This window comes from Sander lucioperca, chromosome 6 (assembly GCF_008315115.2).
Source record: "Sander lucioperca isolate FBNREF2018 chromosome 6, SLUC_FBN_1.2, whole genome shotgun sequence".
Lineage (NCBI taxonomy): Eukaryota > Metazoa > Chordata > Actinopteri > Perciformes > Percidae > Sander > Sander lucioperca.
Genome location: NC_050178.1, coordinates 4,344,294 through 4,370,887, shown reverse-complemented (window position 1 = coordinate 4,370,887; position 26,594 = coordinate 4,344,294). Strand labels below are relative to the sequence as shown.

The 26,594-nt window shown below is 38.3% G+C and overlaps 1 protein-coding gene across 1 annotated transcript; it reads left to right on the top strand.

Annotated features, from left to right (window-relative positions):
* The first annotated feature begins 7,860 nt into the window (after positions 1-7,860).
* On the top strand, positions 7,861-11,541 carry LOC116041518 (synaptoporin). Its single transcript, XM_031287432.2, has 5 exons — positions 7,861-7,974; positions 8,476-8,600; positions 10,378-10,576; positions 10,730-10,921; positions 11,007-11,541. Exons 1-5 carry the CDS (start codon positions 7,951-7,953, stop codon positions 11,361-11,363), a joined length of 897 nt encoding a protein of 298 aa, XP_031143292.2. The 5' UTR covers positions 7,861-7,950; the 3' UTR covers positions 11,364-11,541.
* Positions 11,542-26,594: the final 15,053 nt, after the last annotated feature.

Below are 26,594 nucleotides of genomic sequence, written 5' to 3'. Positions count from 1 at the left end.
AGGCCTGCCTACTTCAACTCTGAGTTTAAATTGAATCTTTTTGACAGCTGGACTGACTGCTACTCCAGATGTCCCTTATGCGTCTGACCAGCATATTCCCTGCAGGTAACCATGCTTTCAAAGACTCCTCATCTCCAGTTTTTCTAGTGGATCTCCTGTTGCCCTGACTTGGCATTTAATAGTCCTCTTTTAGTTTTTACTCACACAGCTTGCCCTTGTGGATTCTCAGCATGAGGTCTGCCTTTGTTCCCCCATAGGCCACTGCCAATTCCTGGCGGGTGAGAACCCTTAGTTTTCTGCGACTGCACACACTTCAGATCCCTCAGAGAGGTCTAGCACCAACCTCAGCAACGGAACTCTCCAAACCTTTTAAACATTAATAATTGACTGATGTTCTCTGCCCCGCTCCTCTACTTCAACTACACACATAAAATGTTTATGTTCTTCAGTGTAGTACAAAACAAAGGCCAGTGTGGAAAAATGCAAATGAAAAAATGTGTGTTTCATCATGCAGCTGGAATTTTGTTTGTGTTTTAAGGAGAGAAATTATGCCTTCGTTTTGTGGTAGATTTCCATTGTCAGACTAATGTTCATCAAGTCTAGAAAACAATCTCACCACATCATCCAGGAAACAGCTGGTAACCCTCACTAAAACACTCCACGGAGTTGAGAGATCCGCAGAGTCAAGTGATAATTATCTGTGGGTTCGTCACTACGAGCAGCCTTTTTCACATACGAGTAGCTAGTGTTACCCTTGTTAATATGTAGCTGCTTTAATGTGTTTTTGACCATCTACAATTAAAATATCAACATATCCGTTAAAAAAATGTTAACGGAAATAAAGAAGCTTTGGTATGAATTCCCTGTTGAATAGTTTCAACCGAGAAAAAAAATTATATATATATATATATATATATATATAATATGTATTGATGGCTAATTGCAAATTTTGTCCGACTGTGTGTTGGAGTTCCTCAGTGACAGCGGCCGGTGCTGCCTGGGTTGCTGCCTCGCAGCACGGCCTGTCCTTTCACAGACCCCGGGTACACTTTCAGCATAACTATACTATATTTACAGTTTGAATTTCATCACGGCATGTATATCACAGCTACCCTAAGGTCTTACAAAGCTAACACTTTTGTCCGATTTCAATTTAAGGAATTTTTGTGAATTTCAGAGGTCTCGTTAGGAGGAGGCTAGTTAGCTAGCTCTCATTGATAGAGCTCCATCCAGCTCACCGCGGGCTCTATCAATGAGACTTGCGGACAAGAGGCGTTTATATCCCCGATTGTTTGTTTAAATAACTCAACACACATATCCATTATAAGATTAACTGGAACCTGTGGTAAGAGATTGCGGGCGTAACAAGCTCGCTGACCACGCTCTCACTCACACACACTGGCCATTTAGCAGGAAGAGGGGAGGGAGAGCAGCGAGCTGCAGGCCCTGGAGCTCTGTCAGGGCCTCGGCATTTGGTAGTCCAGTAACCCAGAAACGGTGACTTTGCGCTGATATGGAGTGCCGTGGGCTGCCGGCCGTGACGGAGCTCCATCTAGCTCACAGCAGGCCGGGGTCTGTGAAGGAGGTCAGGCCGGGCGGTGAGGCAGCAACCCAGGCAGCACCGGCCGCTGTCACGTTAGCCTGCCCAGCTACTGAACTCCGACACACAGTCGGACAAAATTTGCAATTAGCCATCAATTTTCGTAAATTCATATTTGACCTCTACATAGTTGATTTCTTGCATAAAAAAGTCTCAGAAGTGAATTTAGTGACGAAATAGCAGACAAACAATGTATACAATTTCTGAGATCTGCGTGACCTATTCAGAAGACCTCAGATCAGTGGTGTAGCCTATGTAAATGTTGGGGTGTGACAAAAGATAGAGACTAGAGCCAAATGAGGAGGAGCCACCGAGTTGACGTCAACTATTAGCTTCGTTGAGATTTGCCTGTTTTCAGAGGCAGTTTCAAATTGTGAGATTTGCAGAGGAAAGAGGTGTCAATGGGATTTTGAGGTTCTATGTATGTCCTATTTACCCACCAAACTGTCGTTATTCAACTATGACTATGGTTTTGCATTCTATCACCCCTTTAATTATTGATTTGAAGTCATAGAGTCCAGCCTGACTTCATCATCACATGTGAGTATCATCTTAACAGTGTTTTTATTTATTTATTTTTATATTAATTATGTCTCTAAGAAATGAAAAACTATTTAAAAAAAAAAGGAAAAGAATACTTGAAACCATAAAAAAAAACACAAAATAGAACCAATATCACATGCACTTTAATATGTGTCCCTGCATGTGCGCCTTTGGAGAGTTGTCACAGACAGCATATTTAAAGCACACCGTGACAAACCAGACAGTGCAGCATAGCTGAAACTTCACAGAACAACTACACAATATTATATTCATGACTCATCTGTCCCTCGTTCTGCTATTCTATACAGTATATGTACGGAGCATGTTTATTTTATTAAGTATAGATTCTTAAAGTGTACGAGAGAGAGAGAGAGAGAGAGAGAGAGAGAGATAAAGAGAATGAGAGAGAGAGAGAGAGATTTATTTTTGCAGTAACAAATTTATCTTGCGCACTTGAGCTTGTATCATTTAGATCTGTATTCTCTTTTTAGACTTTAGCTTAGGGTTTAGTCACCAGTCATAAGCTCTGAGTTAAACCGCAAACTGCAACATAACAGTTTAAAAATTGGTTTGTCAGAGTTGATGTGCACACACACACACACACACACACACACACACACACACACACACGCACAGACATGCACACAGAAGCTCAGAGCTTCTCTGGAGTTGGCTTTGGAGCTCTTTGAAATATTTAAATGCTGGGAGCATTTTTTTAATGTGAGATTGATGGAATAAGGTCAATGTCAGTATTGCAGCTATATAGCTGTCTCACAGAGGGCTTCACACTCAGCAAATACTGTATTTAAGTGTGTGTTGTAACATGGTTTTATGTGAAATTGACTGGATATATGGATTGCAGAGGAGTGAAATGCTCAGTTTAAAGCAGAGATGTGTGGTAATTGGCTTTAGCAGTGAGGAGAAACCAGTTTTGAAGAAATTACCAATCTGTACAAATCCTTTTACATAACAGTCTCATGTTTTTTTTGCCGGCCGTAAAAATAGAAAATGGAAGTCTGATATTTCCATGTTTCGTCTGACATCAACCTTGCAGGGAATTTGAGGTGGCATTTCAGGAGTTCCAGAATAATACATTTAGTCTTGACATTCTTTTATGTAGAAATACATTGTTTCTTATTGTGCACTTTTTCTTTACTTAACAATATTTTCCTTTTCTTTATTTTACAGCAAAAAAATTTAAATACATACAGTAGATACAATGAACTCTATGTGATCACTTTTATGGATTAATTTCATGGTTTTATATATATATATATATATATATATATATATATATATATATATATATATATATGGTCATAATTTCAGGCTACACTGGAATGATTTTTTCAAAATTAGGATTTGAAGTGGGCTTGAATCTTTAAATGTTCTAGATAAGCTCCAGTCCAAAGGTGGTTCTCTGCAAAAGAGGACAACAAAAAATCTCTACATCAACTCGTTGGAAAGCACATTTCCAGGCGGAGGCCTCATGAAAACCACCAGATTTTTTTCTTGTCTCTTCCTCCCACAGTTTTCAGGGTAGATAGGGGAGATGATGCCAGAAAAAGATTCATTAATAATGCAGTGAGAGGATGGAGCCTCACCAGTCATGAAGAAAAAAACCTATCGCTGTTGGACCAGCACAATCTTCTCATCAAGTGGGATATGATTTTTCCAATCAGCGCACACAGCAGTCAAAGAGTTGAGATGTATTTAGCTTATTATACATACAGAAGACACAACTGTCAACTGGATTTTGGCGAGAAGAGAAAGAACAAATGCAGTGAGAAATTAAGAAGAGCTTATCACCGCAGCTTCAGAGATTTCTCTCCCAATTAGCGTAGCTAAGTCCTGCCCTCTGTTGGTTGAAAAATCAAAGAGCAGTTAAAGTCATATCTGTTTTGTTGTGTTTAAATACCCAAGGCTACAAACTAAGTGAATATTTGATTACTAATAAGATTATGGACTCAATTGAAAGCAGATGAGAAAACCTATACTTCAAAGGTGTGTGTTTTAGATGAACCATCACTTACTCTTATTTAAAGAGGTTTTTGGTTAATCTAGAGTACTTATTCATAAGAAATTATTAATACTTAATTCTGATCTGTCTGAATATGTGAGTATATCGACAAAAACCAAAGAACACATTACATCACCAGAAGGAGGTAGCAAGGCTACAGTATCATTTCGCTCTAATCTCAACTCAAGTTACTAAAATGTTAAGTAATGTTACTCAAGTAAATGTACTTGTGTAAAATGTACTCAGATACAACATTACTGCATTACAATTTTAAATGATAATGATGTTATATAGGCTACAAAAAAGTGCATTAACATGTAGATGTATACACGCAAGGAACAACATGCAGTCCCCGGGGGCAAATCGCACCACCAAGCGCTACAGTATGTGTGTCAAGAAAGGTAATATTCTTACACCTACACAGAAAAAAACATTTTTTGATGGTAATCAAAAACCTGAGTGGATTTTGAGGATGTTACAGGAATAAACTGTCAAAACCCAATGATTGGATCACTGCCCTTTTATTGTAGATGTGAGTTATTCACGATAGTACAAGAATATAATTCAATATTTGAATATGAGTCAACATTCATGCTCCATAGCTCCACCAGCCTAATTCAAACAAAAAGACATTGGATGGTTATTTATAAATCAACTAAGGTTTGATTGTATGTGCAAATGAAGCTAATGCAGTTCTGTTTATTTCAGCTGAGAACTATAAAAATTTAACTATTTTTATCTTTGACCAAATTGAACCAAAGGCTTTTCATGTCTTCATCTGTTCTCTGCATCAACCTCTCTTTTACCGCAGTTTAATGTTCTTATCAGCCTCCAGCTTGTGAAATGAGTTTCAAAGTACGCCTCATGGCTTCTGCTTTTACCCTCCAACATCGGCTATCTATGACTTTCAGAATTGATTACTAAATTCTATGTAAAGTCTGGCATCTTGCTGCCTTTAAAATCCTTTCGCCTCATATAAACCAAAAAGCAGCCAGTGATCCCTTGGCACTGAGTTATTCTGGCTGTTATTCATTGTGGACTGAAAATGTCATCAGTTATTTTGCCATTAACATCTGAAGCCTGCCTGAGGGAATTAGTCAATCAAAGTCACTTTCTTTTCTTAGATAACTTCTGAAACTTTGAAGTCATAGTTATTTATGTTTACAATCTTAAATTGGCTGCTACCCCTGTAGTTGTGTTACTTTTAAGATTCCAGTAGCCCATTTACTCTTTATCCTATATATATCCCAATGATTCATAAAGTATATTAAGATTTTCTTTTTCTACCTTTTTTATATGAAGCTAGGTTATGAGATACCTACAGGTTTACTGTTTTGTAAGTAAGAAATCAGTTCACCCTAAAATTACATTGTTGCGTTTAAAAGCCCCTCTATACAAAAAGGTCAATCTGAATATTTGTTATCATTGAACAATTAATTATTCCTCTAGTACACAAATCAGACCAGTATGAGATAACACATGAGATATCCTATATCTAAAATCCAAGTTGCAGTGCAATGCATTATTACAGTTTTTCACAGTCGCTTTGGTACATTTCTTGAATCATCCTCGACATTTGCAAAACAGTAAGTGCATTTCTCAAAACAATTTGGACAAATAGCAAAACACTATGGATTACCTTACAGTGCAGTCTTCCTACACCTCCTGACGTTCATTGTAACATTGTGTTGTGCTCCAGCTATATATTTATATATATACTTGCCAGTTGATGGTTCATGAGATGCACCTTCGTTATCGAAAGTCAAGATTCACCTGGGAGCAATTTACCAATTCAGGACAGATTTAGAAAAAAAGTCTAATGGAAATGTATAGAAATATGCTTGACATATTATGACAACTTGTTCAACCATTTTGCATGTAAAGACTTATGCTATGAGCTAATGCCTAAATGTTGTGGGGGTGAGACTATTCAACAGAGACCCATTATAATACATTTTGATCAACATGACATAAGCAATTGATAATGTAGGAAACAGCAGAGAATTGTACATACTCATTTGCATGGATGTAGCAAAGCATTTGCAACTTGTTCAAAGAAATGAGAAACTGCTTTTTTGATGTGCACAAGTGACACAATGATGTGAAGATTGAACAGGTAGTTTTGAGAATTTCAATTCTGATCTGAGAAATGTACCAAAGCGACTGACAAAAACTGTAATATCACTCAGTGATGTGCACGGCCCTAAATTCATTCTTGCTTAAAAATAAATTTGTAATACAGATTTGTCACCAAAAGAGGTCAGCAGAATCCTCTTTAGTACTACAATGCAAATGGCCCAATTGTAACTGGATCATTAGAAAAGAAAATGTATCCACCATGATTACAATATAGTAATCTACAGTACAGTTATTTATTGTATGACATTGAGCATTGATTAACAAATTAATGCAATCACAATATTACGTTTTGATTTGTAGAAGAGACATCATGTCACAAATATTACTTTTAACTATATTATTTCAAATGATATGTTTTTATTGGCTGCAGGGCTGACCCAAGGATTTATGGGGCCCTAAACAATTTGCTTGATGCCAAAACCATGTCCTTGATTAACTACTATAATATCGCAACACAAGTTGTGAAAAGTTTGAAACACTTAAAACACACATCAGTCTGATTATTGATTAGACCTTGGTCACAAATGCATGTTTTTTGTCCATTCTTACTGATGCAGCTAATGCACATACTGCATGAGGCACAGGTGAATTAGAGCAACTAGATAATTATGACTTTTACAGTATTACTCTTTTCTTAAGGATTTCAACATATAGTCTCAAATGTTAATTCATGTAACATAATCCAAAGTTTTTAGAAACATAACTTAAAAGTGCTGAGAAAGGTTACAATGTTGAAGAAAGTCATGCTTCTTTGTGCAGGAGCGTAGAAGAACTGTTTTACACAGTTCAGTTACCATGGCAACATGGGTTTTGGGGAGGAAATAGCTTGGTGCAATGTATAGTCAATACATTCAATTAATTACCTCCTTATCAAACACCCACAAATCATTCATGAATTCAGAGAGAAAGACTCATTAATTCAAATAATTTATTTTCATTTCATATAATCATGATCATCATGATAATCATCATCTATTTCAAAGGTTCATGTTTTAAGATCAACTCTTTAAAGCCTCTACTGAAGTTTTAGTCCAGGAAGACCGTCACTGTAATATACTGCAATCTTTGCTGTCCTGTAAAAACTATGTATCTCCAAAACATCCCTTTTTCATGAGTGCATATAAACAGGCCTGTTGTCAGCTTTTTCAGATAATCCAAGTTTTTTTTAAATAGTCTATTTAAGAAGTATGAGAATGTTCTCCCTTTTTCCCCAAAAGAACACCTAATCCTTCGATTTATCTGAATAATTAAAAATCACTAAATGTGGAGATACATACTTTTCCCTGCAGCGACAAAATTCTGCAGCAGATATTTGTCTTAGTTTCATGTTTCTGATGAAGCCTTATTAAAAAAAAAAAAAAAAGATTTTTTGAAAGCAATGTCTTATGGTCTTACAATAACAAGTAAACGACCTATTCGCAGACATTCTCTCAAATATGGTATTTATAGTTTATTGCAGTATTTATGAACAAATATAGAGGTACGGTAAAACCTCAGACTCCTCCCTGGGGATGATATCTATTTTCAGCCCTCCCCTCCACTGGAAGAGTCACTCTCTTTTTGTCCGTCTACATCAGTGGTGTTTCGACCCTGATGACTAAAGCTGTCGATACTGTGTGGAGCTGGACTTGAGATCTGTGATTTTTAAATGTGTATGGTTATATTTGCTCCGGTAAGTTTCATTTCTCTAGTCTTGTCATTTCTTCATTTTGGTTTTAGTGGTTTCTGCCTCTATTCACTGCACATTACCTTGTATGAACTACAACATCAAGTGTGATCTTGATGTTGTGATTTGTTGATTGGTGAAATGTCTATCAGATTTAGAATCAGTAGTGAACACAGAGTCAATTTCTCATTCTTAATATGGATATTCTGCATAACAACTATAAAGATACAATGAGCAAGAGACTTACATCTTCAAATTGAATCTGTACTGTACTGCTGTGGCCACCCTCCAGCGCACAGTAAGCAGCTCCGTTAGTTGTCTTCCGACCTTTAAATTATTCAGGTTTTGTTTTCAAACCAATTATAAATCTCAATAATCAGACCAGTAGGCTAATTTATTAATGTGTAGTATGCAGTAAGCTGCACTCCCAGACCTGATATTGGATCAATGAAATCAATAAAATATCAACCGATGCTGATCCTTTTCTATTTTTGTTTGTTTTCCTAGATTTTTGCCATCTGTGCTTTTGCAACATGTGGAGGATACTATGGTCATCTCCAGGTTAAAGTGGACTGTTCAGACAGGAGGCAGAGTAACCTCAGCATCGACATTGATTTTGGCTATCCTTTCAGGTGAAGTAGTTGTGTGTGCTTTCCTTTGCCTATGTCCTTTGATCTCATTAGTTAATTGACTTATAAATAAAAAAATAAATATTGATTTTCATGTAATTTTGTTTTTATTACATTTAGTTTAATCATTTAATCTTTGACAATTTTTACATGTTTTGATTTATATAATTTTAAAATGTGAATTAACAGACTAATTGACAATTATGACAAAGAGTGAAGATTTTACTGGACACCCAAAACAAGGCTTTGAGACTAAGCAGACTTGACCAGGCAATCATCTCTGCATATTTCAGGAAACTGGTCAGCCAGACAAAAGCAAAAACAAAAATATTATTTAAAAGCTGCACAGCTCTACTCAATCATGTTGCCAGGCTCAGCAGAGGGGAGTTGCTCTCAAAACAGTATTTTGGACTAAAGCTGAGCAGGATGCCGGCCCAATTAAAGTCCAAAATGTTTCACTGCATCATTCGACAAAACTGTACCTGGAGTCCTGACAGACTTAACTGAAGGTGGGCTTTTTGTGATGTTACAGCTCTATGGCACTTTATCACAGCTTGATGTAGCTGCTTAGCGATCCATTGATAAGCTGATGAGCAACAGAAACTGGTATCTTTCTTTGTCCCGGTTTCATTTTGACTCCTGCCGACCTGAAAGTACTCTGGGCTGCCTGGGACTTTATGCTATATAAACACTGAGATGTTTGAAGGACGAGAAAAGAGTGATTCTATTTCTCATCCGTATTGCTATTTTAAGTGAAAGGACTCATTTAAACAGAGCTATAATAGATCATCATTTAGTTTCAATGTGCACAGTGGAAACAAAATCTAATTATAGACACATTGTTTAACTGAACGACTTCTTGGAGAGTGACTGGCCACCATAAATATTTTATTTGGATGATGAATGGTGTGGTGTGTCTGTGGATGTGAACTCTCTGGTCTTGTGGTCGACCACCCCAAACCCTGTGCGTCAGAGTCAGTGATGGCCAAGCTGAACTGTTAATTAGTCGTCTCATTAACAGCTCAGCTGACTTGACACTGGTGTTGATGTGTTAGTTCAGTGGTACCCACTGTCATGTATAAATGGCCTAGTAAACAACATTGCTTCCAACAGAATTAAAGTATTTTTCATTTTTTTCGAAATGTTGCTATTGCTAATGCTATTTCTAAAGGGGGCTTTTACTTTTTTGAATACTTGGGAGGCAAAGATCTATGTGTGTGTGTGTGTGTGTGTGTGTGTGTGTGTGTGTGAGTGTGTGCGTCAATATTGTCACGGTGACACAGTAATTGAACTCACTTAGGTCATACAGCAAGTATTTACACGACTCCAAGCACCATATGCCCAAGGATTTATAAAAAAAAGATAAAATCAAATATAACTTTATTTATTCAGAGGAAGATTGTTGGCAGCAGTTGCAATACAAAGTAGAAAATAGTGCAAAAATAAATAATAAATAAATACACAATGCCAAAAAAGCTCCCCACAAATATAAAAACAAATATTTAAAAAATTAAATAAATGGTCAGGAAAACCCTGCCATTGAATGCCATAATTAATCCTCATTTGGAGATGTTGCTACAGTATGCTTCCTTTTGTCACATAGAAAAGCCAAGTTGCAGCACTGCTTTTTTTACTGGCAGCTTCTTCATGAATCGTGGCATTTGTCCCTTTGTATGCGACACTAAACAAAGGTTTCTCTGCTGTGTATCTATGGTTTTTGAGGTTGAACCATTTTCCCTACAGACTGAATCTCCTTACATTTCATTTTTCTGTCTTGTAGACTACAAGAAGTGCATTTTAAGGCTCCCTTGTGTGAGACAAAGAGGGAAGAGATCCTTTTCCTGGATGGCGACTTTTCCTCCGCTGCTCAGTTTTTCCTGACTGTTGGTGTTTTTGCTTTCCTGTACTCTCTGCTGGCAACCATCGTCTATGTCTTTTACCAAAACAAGTACCTGAAAAACAACAGAGGCCCGCTTGTGGTCAGTGAGTTTATACCTTCAACAAACATTCCTCCAATCCTCTAATGTCCACATCTGAATTAGATACAATATGGTGTGATAATGTTTGTGTTTGTCTGAGATGAAACACACCAAATTGACTATTTTTCCATTCTACTCTTTTGTCCTGAGCAGGATTTTGTCGTTACAGTCATCTTCTCCTTTATGTGGCTGGTCAGCAGTTGCTGTTGGGCCAAAACTCTTTCTGATATCAAGACGGTCACCAACCCAACACAGGTGCTTTTGCTCATCTCAGCCTGCAGAGCTCAGCAGAATAAATGTATGGCTACCCGGGAGCCTCTCTGGTCACAACTTAATACATCTGCGGTAGGTGTTCGCTCAACAAATGAAGCACTGAAACTCAAACTGAATAAAGCAAGCCATTCACACCTGTCCCTTCTTCTATCTCCAGGTTTTTGGTTTTGTAAACGTCATCCTCTGGGTTGGAAATATTTGGTTTGTCTTCAAAGAGACAGGCTGGTACAAGACAGGTCAAAGATATCCAACCAGGAATGCTTCTGGGAAACGCAGCAGTGAAATGCGACAGCGTCTGTACAGTGAGAGCAGCTTTGAACAGCCAGAGGAGGGTTTTGGTCCACAACCTTCCAGACAAGACAGTTTTAATCAGCAGCTCAACAGACAAGGTAGCTTCAACCAGGCAAAAGTAAGCTTGAGCTTACCGCATGCATATCTCGGCAAGCCAGTAATTTATGACAGGGACAATAAAGTGGCTTCTCAAGGGCCGATTATATTTGTCAACAAGATGTGATGTTGCTCTTGGTATAGACTGAATCCCGTGACGTCGCGCTAACAAAACAATCCCTTCTGGGTAGACAAGTTGATTTGCTTAACACTTTATAATAACCATCACTAAGAAATGATAAATTGAACATTAGTTAAACTAAAGCAATAGTTATTTTACTGTTAACAAACAATGACATTATAATTAATAATGTTTACTAATTACTAGTAATACTGTCATTTGTGTTATTTTAACAGTTGATTGTTGCACACGTCATACAATTTGATATATTATATTAAGTATGTGTTAATGATTACCAAATGATCTGTAAACCTTTAAGAATTCATTTGTAAACAATTAATAAACATTATTTGGCTCGTTATTATAAAGTTGCAACAGAAGATTACAATACCTTGTTAATGAATGAATGTTACTTGAGGCTTTATAAACCACTAATTAATCATTAACTATTTATAATAAACATTACTGGCAACTTTATAATAGTCATCCAAATAATGTGTATAGATGGTTTACAAAACAAATATTAACCATTAACAAAGTATTAACTATATATTAGGGCTGTCAATGGATTACAATATTTAATTGCAATTAATCGCATGATTGATTAGTTCACTCGCAATTAATCGCAAATTTATCACACTCTGTTCTAAATGTACTTTGAAAGGGAGAAAATTTGAAAATATGCTTGCTTTATGCAAATGTTTATTATTATTGCAATCCAAAAAAAATTACAAGGCAAGACGAGTCTAGACTATTCTCCAGAAAAATCTCAAAGGTAGCCTACTGTATGCTCAAAAAATATGCTGAAAGCGTAATATAGCAAACTCAAGCCCATCAAGCAACAACAGATGGGCATATTGACCTGAATGTACCATTACTTAGTAATACTAACACAATGTAGTGTCCCACTTTACACTTGTTAAGGCTTCTACTAAGTAGGATAGTAAATAAATAAATAAATCAATAAATAAAGTGTGCATGTAATAGTGGGGAGTAGTAATATAGAACTTAGACTCGGCCTATATAGCACAGTTGAAGCTATAGCTTATCCTTTAATTTCTTTGGATAAAAGAGTTAGGCCATGCTTCTATATCTTTGTTCTTCTATTGTATTTAACAGCACTGGTATTTGAGACTCAATGTACTCCGGTGGTAACTCAATTCACACCGACAGTTAATGCAAATAAATTTAGTCTTGTGGAGAGAACCATCTGGAAGGGCTTTGAAACTGAACTTGCTTCATCCTTTACTGGTCAAGGATGTTTGTTTCTGCTAGCCATCCACAACATTACTGCTGCATTGCTTTCTGATTTCCCAAACTACGGAGTGGCACGATGCCCAAATCACAGAACGTGCGTGCGTGCATCTTTGATAAACCAAACCTCAAGTTAAACGCAACACGCAGGGGGATGAGAAAAATATAATTAATGTTAACGGCTTGACTAGCCTTTAGTAGATGTGTTTCTTTGTTCTACGAGCCCAAGTTAGCTTAGTGGACCCTAACATTAAAAACAGTGACATCTCACCACTGGTGACTGACTGCTACTTTTTAGGTGGTGTCATTTTCTTTAGTCTCCGACCTCCGACCTAAAGTTAGCGAAAGTGACATATGAAAGTACAAAACATGCATTTTAAATGAATGAAATGATAGTATATCCAGTTGTTCCATGCCACTGTTTGCACAGCACCATTAAATTGTGTATACGGGACACAGGGTTTTTCTTCCCAGAAGTTATTGTAAACAAACATTGTGATTGGGTCTATAATGCTGTACATGGTGAACGAGATGGGATTGGGAACATGATAATTAACTTAAAATCCACCTTCAGACACGTTTTAAAGTATGTAAAAATACTCTGTTATGATTCATATTTTGTTTAACATGCTTTTCTTATATGAGAAGTAAAAAACTCTGAAAAAGGGACCAGAAGCACATCTTCTCTTTCTCCCTCATTGAGCAATTCTGGATCTGGCTTCGTGCTACCCAACACCACTGCTCGCGCAGACTCTTTTGGTGACTACATTCTAGCATATACCTTAGTTTTGTTTATGTCTTTTGTTAGCTTGTTAGCTTGTAACTGGCAGTGGCTGACACAGTTACGATTACAATGTGTTTTTCGCTCTCTTTACTGACAGTACTCTCTGCGCTGGAGGTTTCAGGTTTCTTTGCTTGTTTTTGCGCATTCAACAGTGATTGGTTTAAGGATCAGTGGCGTCTCAGATTTTAGGGAAGTGCACATACATCTCCCCCTTCAGATGATGAATGTGAAAACACCTCTGTAGTGACACACTTTGCAAAGATACAAGTCAGTACAGTCAAGGTCAGACATTTAAGGGGACATAAACACAAGAAAAACACATTTTTTGGTAGAGGGGGACTTTAAAATACAATGAAAACACTGATGGTATTTTTTTTTTTTTTTTCAAGTTGACCTTTGGCAGTAAGCAGGCATTGCTGTGGACCTTTGTAAATAATAATAATAATACATTATTATAATAATGAGAAGGAAAATGTTTGGCTCCCCTTTGGAGAACCTTGTATGGTTGATTATACTCCACCACAGCTTTGCTATCAGACATTATGTCCCAGCCATTAATGAGGACATGAATCATAACAAGGACAAAAGGACAAAAATCATTACACGCCAGTATTCAAATATAATAATTACACTGAATCAATGGAAAATATAGTATTCACATATTCGCAAAAAAATACATGAAGCTGAAGAGTACTGATCTTCTTGCCAACAGAGGCAGCCTAAAACAGAGCCTATAATATTACTGCAAACTTTAGCTCAGACAGCTTAATATAACATATGTAGATTCCATTTATAAGTATGGTGATGCAAAGCACTGTTTGTACTTGCACTTGGTCTGCAGGTACAGTATATACAGGCAGAATTACCCGTGGTGGTGTACCTTAGTTCTGTTATTAACTACATGGAAGATATTGATGGTTTAACAAGCTAATAGTTGTTGTTTTTTTGTTGTAGCTCAGAAGTATTTCCATGTGTCTCTGTGTGAATTCCATACTTATCATAACCAATTGTGGATTGTTTTTAACATTTTTCACAATATGTTTTTCTTTTTAACCCCAAATCCCTGGAAAGCCATTAAAATTAAATTGAAATTAAATGCCCAGTAATCTAGCATCGCGGTAGGATTTACATGGCGTTTAACAAATTTCACGCAATTTATTATACATGTTTTATTTATTTATTACCTGTAAATAGAAAATTGTTTTCTTTTTTTGTTTTTGTTTTGTCTAAAGAAAATTTGTTGTATTACACATTTGGCCTATGCTACATTTGACGGAAAACATGTGCAGTGTCAGTATGGATAGTATAGTTTGGAAATATATCTCACCAATGTGCAGGAGTTCTCCCTATAAATACTTAATGTTTGATTGTAACATGTATTTCCTTTGTCATTTCTGATGCATTTAAAAAAAAATAATAATAATAATGAATGAGGCACTCTAGTGTCTTTGTTCTGCTTTTTTTTAGGAATATTGATTTCAAATGGATGGAGTACTGTTTAAGTGGAGCTTTGAATATTTAATTATTTTAAAATTGTATTTGTGTGTAAATACATGTGTATTCACATGTATTATTATACTTGTTTTGAAGAATTATCTTCTAAAAGAATATGTTACATATTAAACAAACTATGATGCATAATGTGGATGTGAAACATGTTGAAGTGCACTATACTATAACTATAATTTCACGAAGGGAATACTGTCTAACTTATTCATCACATACAGTTCAAAAAGTGTACAGTAACTGGAATGTGTGTGTTATGTGGTGATGAATATATTAAGCGTATACGTTTATGTCAGGCACTACATTTACTTTATGTTTGTTATTTTACTTGAAGTGTGTCTGAAGTGTTGCTCTACATGCCTTTTCAGTGATACTCTGATTTCAGTAATTGATGTCAAAGTTTACATATCAACTGTGGAGCTGTTGTTGCCATGATTTTTCTTATATGGTGTCAGCCTCTTTATTTCCATGGAAAAGGGAACGGAGCAGAGGAGACTGAAAGTGAGGAAATCTGAAAAAGAAATGTGGGAAACCGACAAAGGGAATAACTAAAGAGTATTGACTCTTATGGAGACACCTTTATAGACATTAAAGCATGTTTCATACTGTGTATCAGGATAATCTCAACTGTAAAGGCTAAAGGGATAATCCCTCAGGTTTCATCTTGTTAAGACAGTTAACATAATTCTAACCAATGCCCGAAACCTCTTACCACTCTGGTACAGCCTGTAGAGTTTAAACTATGTTGATGAGAAAGAGTTGGGTTGCTTATGTGTGTTAATGAATCTCATCAGTAAAGAATAGCAGTACTGCTATTAAATTAAAGAGTTCACAGAACGTGAATTAATGATCTTATGTTAATCATTTGACTGAGTGGTGGCCACAAATCATTGCTTTATTTAGGTAAATTATTTATGGGAAAAGTCAGCAGGCTCCAACTACACATATTTCTCATTGAATAAAAACTGTGTTCATGACCCATGGTGATGATGTGTCATAAATGTTCTGTTCATCATCAAGAGAGATGGGGACTCGAGTCGCACTTAAGTCGCACAAACAGCTGACTTCAGACTTGACTTGCGACTCGACCCAAAAGACTTCAGACTTGACTCGGACTCGAGCTTCGAGCCTCGTCAACAACCTGCTTTCATGCAATTATTGCTTTTTAAATCTAAATTTATTCATGTATTTCTGTTTTCTTTTTTTGGCGCATATACGTTGGGGAAACGTATGATGAGCTGCATGTCCCCTGCCCTTTGCCATAATGTGCAACGTAACGCATGCGCTATACTTCATCAGGCATCTCAAAACGCACCCAGATAGGTCACTTGCAATGTGAAAGAGACGTTACATTTAGCATATATCGTCACAGGTAACAAGCTAACCATCGCAAAGTGTTGTGCTAATGCTGGGAACAGGCACATTGTATCTCTATAGTTACGGTAGATATCCATTTGACCGTTCGATGCTTCTGTCGCACCGCGCTCCACTCTATTCCTATGGGTGACGTCAAGCGACTTCAACATGCACGCAAAGCATTCTGGGAAGGCGGCGCTGCATTTGAAAAAATGCTGCGCGTCCAAAAGCTGACCGATGCCCATCTTTATGCAAATGAATCCGTTGAACGCGACGCGACTATACAGTAGAAGTAGACGAAAATCTTTTAAACTGACCTTTGTCGATCTGAAATAAAGACAGATTCAGCAACTGTATGGCCTATTTCTCGCTTAAAATGTTTTTTGGTGAACTATTTTCGTAAAATACGAGATTGTATTCTCAATGAGCCGCCATGACACTCTGTTGAAATTCTCGAGAAGCCAAACCCACGACACACGTTCGTCTAAGCAGCTGCCGGTCAGGGGCGTGGAGCATCAACCATGGATGTATGACTTCGCGACACCACGCTTCAGTCGTGTCGGACAAATGGATCTTTACCGTTAGAAGATGCTGAGGCTCAGACATCCATGGCGCACAGGAGGTGGGGCACACGGATCCATCTCACCAGGAACCAAGGGGGTAAGCTTCGCTTCAGAGCTCGAACCTCCTATGGCGCCATTTTGATGCTACAAAACGATCACCTCCCGTTAGTGACCCATTGACTGCCATTCATTTTGACGTCACTTTGACAGCGAATAACTTTACATCTGAAGCGTTTAAAGACTTTATTTGTCCATTGTTTATTTCTAAAGAAACACGACAATGTATAAAAGGCTCCATTACCTTGTACCTCACGTTATGGCTACGTAGCTGACATTTTTGTAAAAATAGACTAACGATTGTGTCATAGCCACGCAACTTTCTGTCGCATAGTAGAGGAATTACCGTATAGTACAGGAGAAGCCCGCAGGCAGTTTCGACTTACATTAGCTGTTTAAGTTTAATTACTAATGTTAACTAGCATTTTAGTTAGCAATAATTAGCCTGTGCCTATGTTATCTCCTTACATATACCTACGCTCTCCGTCTCTGCAAGATTGGGAATGATTGAGATTTCTCTTGGCACAGCTACCAGAAGATTTACAACTTTCAGACAGGTTGCTCACGTCACATTTACGTCGTCTCTCTCAGTTGGAGGCTGCGCAGTAACGCTCGGCGCTCACCGGAAAAGTGCTTCTAATATCCTTCACTGGTCTCCGTCCAGAGCAACGAGATCTATTGGTCCATTCTTATATACTGTCTATGCCAGGAACAAACGCTATGTCGGGTGGGCAAACTCATGTCATGCGTAATTGATCCCGTGGATGTTTTATAGGCTATTAAGTGAACAAGGTGTACCCGGTCCACCAAACACTAGGCCGTCCTGACTGTCTTAATTCTGCACATATTTCTGTTACTGTAGTCCTATTTACTATTTCATTATTTCATCCATGCGTGGCGCAGCGGATCTGTGTGCACTGTCACCTGCCGTGGAGACGCTGGCCTCACTAACCTCTCCTCTTCTGAGTCGGATCTCACTCGCGCTGGACTCAGTTTCACTGAGCGTACTAACACTTGGGAAATAAATGGCATTACATCAGTGAGTTCAAACTGCTTATTGTGCGTAATTTGGACTGACACTGAGATGCATGTTGTTCTGTAACTGGCGTGGCGCTGCCACTATTATCTTGATTTCCACTTCGACGTTAGACTTTTTTTTTTTTGAGTGAAAGAGACGTTACATTTAGCATATATCGTTACAGGTAACAAGCTATAACCATCGCAAAGTGTTGTGCTAATGCTGGGAACAGGCAAATTGTATCTTTATAGTTGTATCCATATGATGTGACAGACTTAGGTTAATATTTCACCAGGTCCGAGGGCTGGAGGGATGTTTTAAGTAGACCCCATAACTGATTTTGATACTGGACTGTATGGATGGTAGCTACAGGACATGCTTTGAATTCATAAGATTTAACAATACAGTGTTAGGGACAGATCAGATGGCTGAGACTTGAGACTTGACTTGAACTTTCCCCTCAAAGACTTGAGACTTGACTTGGACTCGAGAAAGACTTGAGACTCGACTTGGACTTCCAAAAAATGACTTGTGAACATCTCTGACATGTACAGATTGTAAAGCCCTTTGACGAAGGAAATATAATTTGGGGCTTTAAATATTTTATTTAGTTTACTTCAAAAGTAACAAAAGATTAAATGGCAAAAAAATTATTCTCAATAACACCTGCTATTGTTGTAGCAAGCTGATAGCTGACAGTTGTGTAATTTTCTCAATCTGTAATAATCAGACTGATATTCTTCTCTGCTTTTGTTCATTTTTCAACAAGGCTTGAAATGTCATGCCTGGCACTAGAACTACTATATTGTTAAATATTGTTGCTAAATATTTTAGTCAGTTCAGTTATTTGCCATTACATAAAGGAGGACATCAAATGACACACATCTAATAAATGTCAAGGATAACACCATAAAACCCCAACACTTATTTCCATTGTGGTCCTTGAAGTTTTAAGGTAAACCCCAAAAGCCATAATTTGACATTCTTCATAAAATGACTGTAGTTATTGAGTCCCCAGCAACCAAAATAAGAATATTGACAATAATAATAGAATTATTATTAATATGTTAATAAAATTGAGTTCATAAATGATCTCATCAACAAGGTTATTATGGAAGTTTATCCATTGCTTGCCTCACCCAGCAGAACTAGTGTCTTCCTCCAGGCCTCCTCACAGTGAAAATTAGCCTGGAAATATATCCAGTGCATCCCTACGTTTGTTATTAAGGCCTCTGTATGCAGCTTCTCCTATCTGATCTAAGCAATTAGTAAAAACAGAGCCGATGCTTGTCTCAGCTGGTCCCTTGACAGAGACACTAAGCACATGCAGGTGTCCAGGGCAGGCTCTTTGAAGAAAATTACAGTGTGTGCACCCACAGCATAACAATTAGGGTCAGGTTATCGGCAGAAAATAAAGGGCTACATCATGAGATAGATGGCCTATCGGGTATGGAAGAAGGGTGTAATTACATGTAATTAATCCCCCCTGTGAGCTGTAACATTTTATACACTGGTGTGTAACATTTATCCTTGGTTATGTCTGTATTTCCCACCAGCAGAGCATGAAGCAGCAGTGGCTTTCATTTACAAATGTACCTCATGTGGAGCATACACTGTAATGGTGCAAATACATTTTTCACTTCTTTGTAGACACCTGCAGGGGGCATCATCTGCCTGTATATCATCTGAATGCTCTCCAAAAGCCAAGAGAGGATCCAGTTTGTTTAAAATTATTTAAAAAAAATGGATAAGCTTTGGCTCTCTTTACTTTACACATACACCATAGTTTAATCTAGAGCATAAATTATGTGGGATGTACTGAATGCTTAAATGATACATGAAACCACATGCATGTTGCAATGCTCTGCAGATGTTGGGGTTAATGTATTGACGTTGACCTCAAAGGGGTAGTATATCATCACACCAGAAATGTAGTCTGCAGTAAATAAAGTCTCTGCAGGGTTCCCACAGCGGATGCATGATAAACAGTGTTAATCATGTCTTTCTACCTGGTCAACAGACATTTTTTTTTCCATTAAATTGTCACCAACAGCCTCTCTTCTGCACTTGTTCTGAGAAATGCTCTAAGACTCTCTCAGACTTGCGTCCTTGCTCATCTCATGACTCATCTCCTGGTAAGCTAAAATTGCAGCTAGGCTGTGATTTAAAACAATACTGTATGGCATATTGGCCAATCATCCAGGACACTGGATATCTAGTTAAGTAAGTTCTGTCCATCTAAATGTGTCATATTTTCAAGGGTTTCTTACTCAGATGATCAGATACTGATTCCAACTGTGGACCTCAGATGTTTTCCCTGAGAAATACTGTAATTTATTTCATTCAAATAGATAATGTTGTGTCTTGTGACTCTAGTGACTTTTCTAAATTACTGTGAGATTAATTTGCAGCCACTGAAATTCATCTCTTTTGTATTTGTGTTTCCCATTATGCTATAAGAGCTTAAAACGATTAATACTGAAGATACTGAAGTCTGTCATCTGTCTTTCTGATTATTATGTCTTAGGAGTTATCTGTTGCTTTAAACTTGCATTCATGTTACCCAAAGTTAGTAAAACTACCTGGTTGAGCAGCAGTTTTTGGAATGCCCTCTGTTCTGGATTTTTTGTGTAACATAGGGATGTAGAAGTTCTTGCCTTCTGTGCCATTGGGCTGGAATCCTCCACCCCAAACCATTTTCAGTTACCTTCTTTGCTCAGGCTTCAATCGATGGACAGTAGCAATAATGTGCACAGTCACACAGTAGTCATTACGTAGTGGTGTAAGCCAACTCCCACGTGCGTTTTCTTAGGTTGCAGTGCAGTGGCCTCTCAGGGCCACTGTACCCTTGGTTGCTCATGTCACACACTTATTTAGATTGCTAACATAGCCTATAATGCATTTATTTTAGGCTACATAGTTATTCTAAAGCTAACATTCGAAATATTTTAATATAAAAAGTAAGTTTTTTGTAACTTAGTGACTCGATACTACACTGGACACATCTAGCATAGCCTACCTTTTCATATTACTGTAGATTTTAGTGCTTCTTCTATTTCATAGAAATATTTTTAATGGGATAATTGGGATTTTCTTGGCTAGTTGTCATGTAATGTGATGAATTGACTACAAATTAAAACCAAAAAATATTTTTACTAACAATTGCAATTCAACATGAAAGTATTGGGGGAAAACGGCGTCATTAAAAGGGTAACTCCTTAAGGCGCTGACACACCAACCCGATTATCGGCCGTCGGACAGTCTGGCGAGGTCGGTGACCCGAGTCGGTGTGTTCCGTGCCGTTGTCAGTCGGAGGAGCCGTCAACGTTAATTTGGGCCGATTTGACTTGTTGAATCGGCCAGTGGGCAGTTGGACTCAATGACCAATTACCGGAAATGATGAGCGGGATGAACATGATGAACGCCTCTCAAAATCTGACGAAAATTTTTTAAACTGACCTTTGTTGATCTGAAATGAAGACAGATTCAGCAACTGTATGGCCTATTTCTCGCTTAAAATGTTTTCAGAAAGTATTCCGAAAGAGACGCCATTATGGTCTGGCTTTGAAATTCGGGAGAAGCCAGACCCACATGAGACGTTCGTCCAATCAGCTGCCGGTTTTCATTTTTTGGGTGACAATTCAGATTAGAGCCACCTGCTGTTATGGAGACGTATTACGTATCGCGCAAGCGCAGAACGTACGCTCAGGTCAGCGTCGCGTCGATGTGTTCCGAGGCACCTTTTGGACAAACTCGGGGAGACTGATCAGCCTTTTCTGCTGACGGTCGGTCGTTGGGTTGGTGTGTCAGAGCCTTAAGAGCCAGCACTTAAACGCCAAGATACGTATGTGAGCTACATGGGTCCAACAGGACGCTGCTGGATCCAGAGTGACCGGCGATTATCCAACTTTAAACTAACTCTACCGCATCGGGGATCCCTCTGGTCAGTGGTTCTCAACAGGTGGTGGGCGGATTGCGAGCATGTAGGTCGAATTTGACCCAATTTTATTTTAGGTGTATTTTAGGTGTAGCGGACGTTGGCACGTCTATCGGATCCGATCTACCCTCTGCCTGGTCCAAGTTTTAACGCTAAGTCACAAAATAATTTTACGGCAGGCACACCAGCTCTACAGTCACACATTCTGACCAGTCACAGATTTCGGCGTAACACCGGAAAAGCCAGTGTTAGCGTATCCAGCCAGGTAGAAGGTAGCAGAAGATTTCTTTATTTAGGCGTAATTGTATTTTTATTTTATTTTAGAAGTTATCTGTAGTTATGGCTGATACTGGGGCAGGGCCAACACAGAAAAAAGGGAAATTAAACGAAGAACAACTAAAAATATGTGTATTACATTCATAAAATAACTTTACAATGCACGATGTGGTTGTTATCAGTAGCCTACATTAAATTACGTCCCCCTTTCATTTAGCGCCCGGTTTTTATTCCTTTTCAGTCTGTGTTTGTGTTGGCATACTATTTTCTTTTCCCTTATGTCCATTTGTACTTGCTTAAAGCGCCCTTGGGTTTCATGAAATGCGCTATATTAATCTAAGTTATTATAACATTGGATGCTACAACAAACTATCAATGCTTTGGCTCATGACACAGTGACAGTGATAACGTTACCTGGTTTAGCTCACGATACATCCAGGCTAAGTTACCCTGTGCAACACTTAAAATGCAACGTTGCATCTGTGACGTATAATCTTATTGTACATAAATGATTTTCTGTCTGAGCAAAACATTCATCGCACTTATATGACCTCCCGATAACGCTTTTTTTAATTCAGCGCCGTAAAAAAAGAATCTGACGACAGTAGGTGTGGTAAAAACACTACCTCTTTTGTCCAAAGCAGCATCTAGAATCAACACAAACTGAAAGTCACAAATAGGCACTTTAATTCAAAGAAATAATACTATAATATAGAACAGTATCTTTCATCTTTCATTCAGGGGTACACTAGTCTTGACAACAAAATGCACTTAAAATATGAAAATAAAAAGCACAATCATTTTTCAGTGTATTACATTGTTGAATGGATATTATTGCATTACTGACGTATACAGTATGTAAGCAGCATTTTAATTAACCATTGTAAAAGTGCATTATATTTCGTACATTGACCATCAATCATGTATATGTTGTCTGGTCCTGATCACCAATAAGACATGTTTTTAAGGTTAGAGTAAACTGTAAATAATCTTACATATTACATGTGGTGGTTCGCTAGATCTGATTAACATGAACATGAAATCCTACCATGATATACAGTATCTTTATGCACTTGTAGTGGTTCACGCAAAATCATCATCAGTCTTCCTGCAACTGAGCTGACCAGGATGTTGATAAGAGGTTTTAGGAGCCAACAACTGTATTGGAAAAACAACAATTGTATTGGTTGTTAATGTTTCCTCTAATTTCGAACATTCAATTTAAAATGCCGGACTTTCTGTTGGGTTTAGGGTATGGCTCCATTACATCTTTTGTATGTCTTGACATGCTTCATATGTGTACCAAGTTTCGTGAGTCTACGTTAAACGTACTGCAGGGGGGCATAAAAATATTAAACAATAATGTCAATTCAATCAATAGCCTAATGAAAATAAACAATACTATAGGCCTAATATACAAACCATAACATTAGAGCGGCAGGTTTCCAAGTACAGCAAAGTTTTGTCATATAAAACCCCTAGCTTTGTATTGATAGGGTATTTTCTTTTTGAGAACCTTCTCAGTTACAGAGGAGAAAATTACTTTATTAAAAAGGCAGACAGGAGCACCCATCAGCTACTTGGTAAACAGACCCCATGTTGAGATAACTGTAGGAGGAGAGAGATACCCACTAGTGGTTTGAGCCATCAGGTAAATGAATGAGATGAGGCAGTATTAAAGTAGATATTCGTTATTGTGTACTTTATACGAAATGTACTCAACTTGTATGTAGAGGGCAGTGCAGGACAGTGCACCACGTCAGCATGATCTTTCTTGACCACTCAGTTCTTCTACACACAGACAACCTTAATCTTTGATGATATGTGGCTGGAAGTTAGACAGCATGCTGACTACATACCATATTTGATTTAGGTTCACAAGCCGGGAAATCGGGATTTGGCCTGACACAATTTTAAACTTCTTTATCTTTGCAATAGCTCTTTCAACATGAACCCTGTGCTTGGCTATTCTTTTGGTCATTTCAACATCTGCATGTGGCATCTGTCTGTTTGCTCTTACAAAAGGTGGAATGTTAAGTTGCAAACCAATCTCCTGAACTTCCTTCTCTATTAGAAAGCCTTTATCAACCATCAAGCCATCTCCTACTTTGAGATAGCCACACTGAATGTACCCCTTCAAAATGTCAAGGATGTTGTACTCATTGAAAATCTGTTTATCAGAAATTGCTCCGGTGAAGAGGGCAGACACATAAATGACTGCACCTCGTGGATCACAGGCCATTAGAGACTTGAGGGTGTTAGTAGACTTGTAGGTGGCGTAAGTCTGACTGCAACACTAGGTCTCTGAATCTTAAATTCAGTACAGTCTAAGATGGCAAAAGTATTCAGAAATTCTTCCTTAAATTTAGCTGCCATGTTCTCAGAAATAACATCCCTGTGTGGCCAAATAGAGAATTTGCCAAGACTATCATACATATATTCCACCCAGGAGTTGATCAGTGTGCTGACACTCTGTAAATGGATGTTAAATCTGAAGGCTAGGTCTTTGTGGTCCAAATGTTGTCTTAATTTCATTAAGGTGAATAACAATTGAGTATGCAGTGAAAGTTGTTTGATTTCATTATTGACACGTTTGTATGACAGAGGAATGTGTGTTTGTGGTGCACTTGGTGTTAGGGGCTAGTTCTGACCCAGAACGCAGAGATATCACACAGACAATGTAGAGCAGTTTTAAAAGGTTTAATTAAGCAACGTATACTCAGAGAAACACAGTCGCTTGTTTCAGGGCAGGGAAACTCCTGGATGGTCCGAGGTGGAGGCGAGCCGACGAGTAAGGGTCCAGGCAGTTTCGGGACACGAGGGGAGACAGGCTGAGACGAGATCACTGGTGGTTTTCCTGAAGTGGAGACTGAGGCTGGTAGGTGAGGCTGGGAGCACGCAGACACCGTGGAGATAGCAGCAGGACTGAGCGGGAACACATGGGCTGTAGTTAACGAACTGGCGCCGACAGGAAGATCACCCCGGGTTAAACATTGCTGGTGATTCTGGATGATACGCTGCAGCTGTGAAGATCGGCTGAGCAGGGTTGAAGCGGCCACGCCCCTTGACCTACATATCTCCCGACCACGCCTCCAGTACTCCAAACGGAAAAACACAGACAAAACACAAACAAACACAGACACACAGGAAAAGGACATCCCAAGCAGGTCTGAGAGAGAGCTGCCCATAACACTTGGGTCAGTTGGAATGTTAAAAAATTCACACAAGCTGTTAAATTGCTCATAAGAAAACCCTGTGCAGTAGTGGAAATAATCAGGCTTTGGTTTAAGATCTCTGGGTTTAAAGCATCTGAGGTGTGTGCAAACTGAAGCTCCTTTTGAAGATGATGGAGTTGGCCATCCTTTGCCTTGAGTTGAAGCTTCAGATTTAGGATGTCCTGCTTGTGATTGGCTAATGCGGCCTGCAGAGTTCTCAGTTCCTCTCCATGGTCACCTATATTGTGTTCTTCTGTAAATGACAAAAAAGAGAAAGGAAACATGGAATGTTACTAATTTATGTTATTTTCTTCTGTTTTACAGTTAAAGTTTAACAAACCCTTCTAATAACTTAACGTGTGAGAGCCCCCTGGAATACAATTTTATTACACAGTTGTTTTGTTGTTTTTTTTATCCTGTATTGGTTTCTTACCAGAAACAAATAAAATGCACGTTGTATAAAGCATGAGAGCATACTGTGTTCTGTAATAAATCTTGCTGCCCAAATAAAGTCTATACAGTAGCAAACAGGTATTACAGCACATAAGTGACTACTGTTAATGAACTGATTAAGTTTGCATACCAACCTTTTCCTTGGAGATCTCTGGCAAGCCCACTGATGTTCCCTCCTTAGAACTGACACCGGGAGAGCCGCGATCGGATTGGGGTACGCAGGGGTAGGCCGTCGATTAACAAAATGCTGAAATATATTTTAAAGTATGTCAGTGAGCCTCCGTCTTGCCTTTAATCATCTTATTTTACGTTCATATATATGCATTATGAACAAAGAACCGTCATTATTTCCAAGCAATGCTGTGCTGAGTTAGCTAGCTAGCTAACATTAGCGTGTTCTTACCTTGGAGCAAACGTAGATGTTTTTGTTAATCCTGTCGACATTAAGTTGTGCATGGGACCTCCCACACGGTTTGATCCACGCCCAGCATTTCTCCCCTTGGGTTTTCGGTTTCGGGAAGGGAAAAAATTCCAAACTTTTCAGGATTCATAAGTGTCCAACCCTGAGGACATACAAAGGCCAATATTTACTCAAAGTCATAGCGCCCCCTAATGGCAACAGGAAGTAGGCCTAAAAGTCAAGGTGCTATACTTTAACAAACTCCTCCTAGAGATTTCCTCAGATCGACTTCAAATTTGGTCTGTGTCATCTAAAGACCTTAACGATGAAAAGTTATCAAAAGCAAAACTTTTCGTCCAATGGTGTGGGCGTGGCGTGGTGGCCATTTTGAGCATTTATTGATGAACAAAGAAGATGT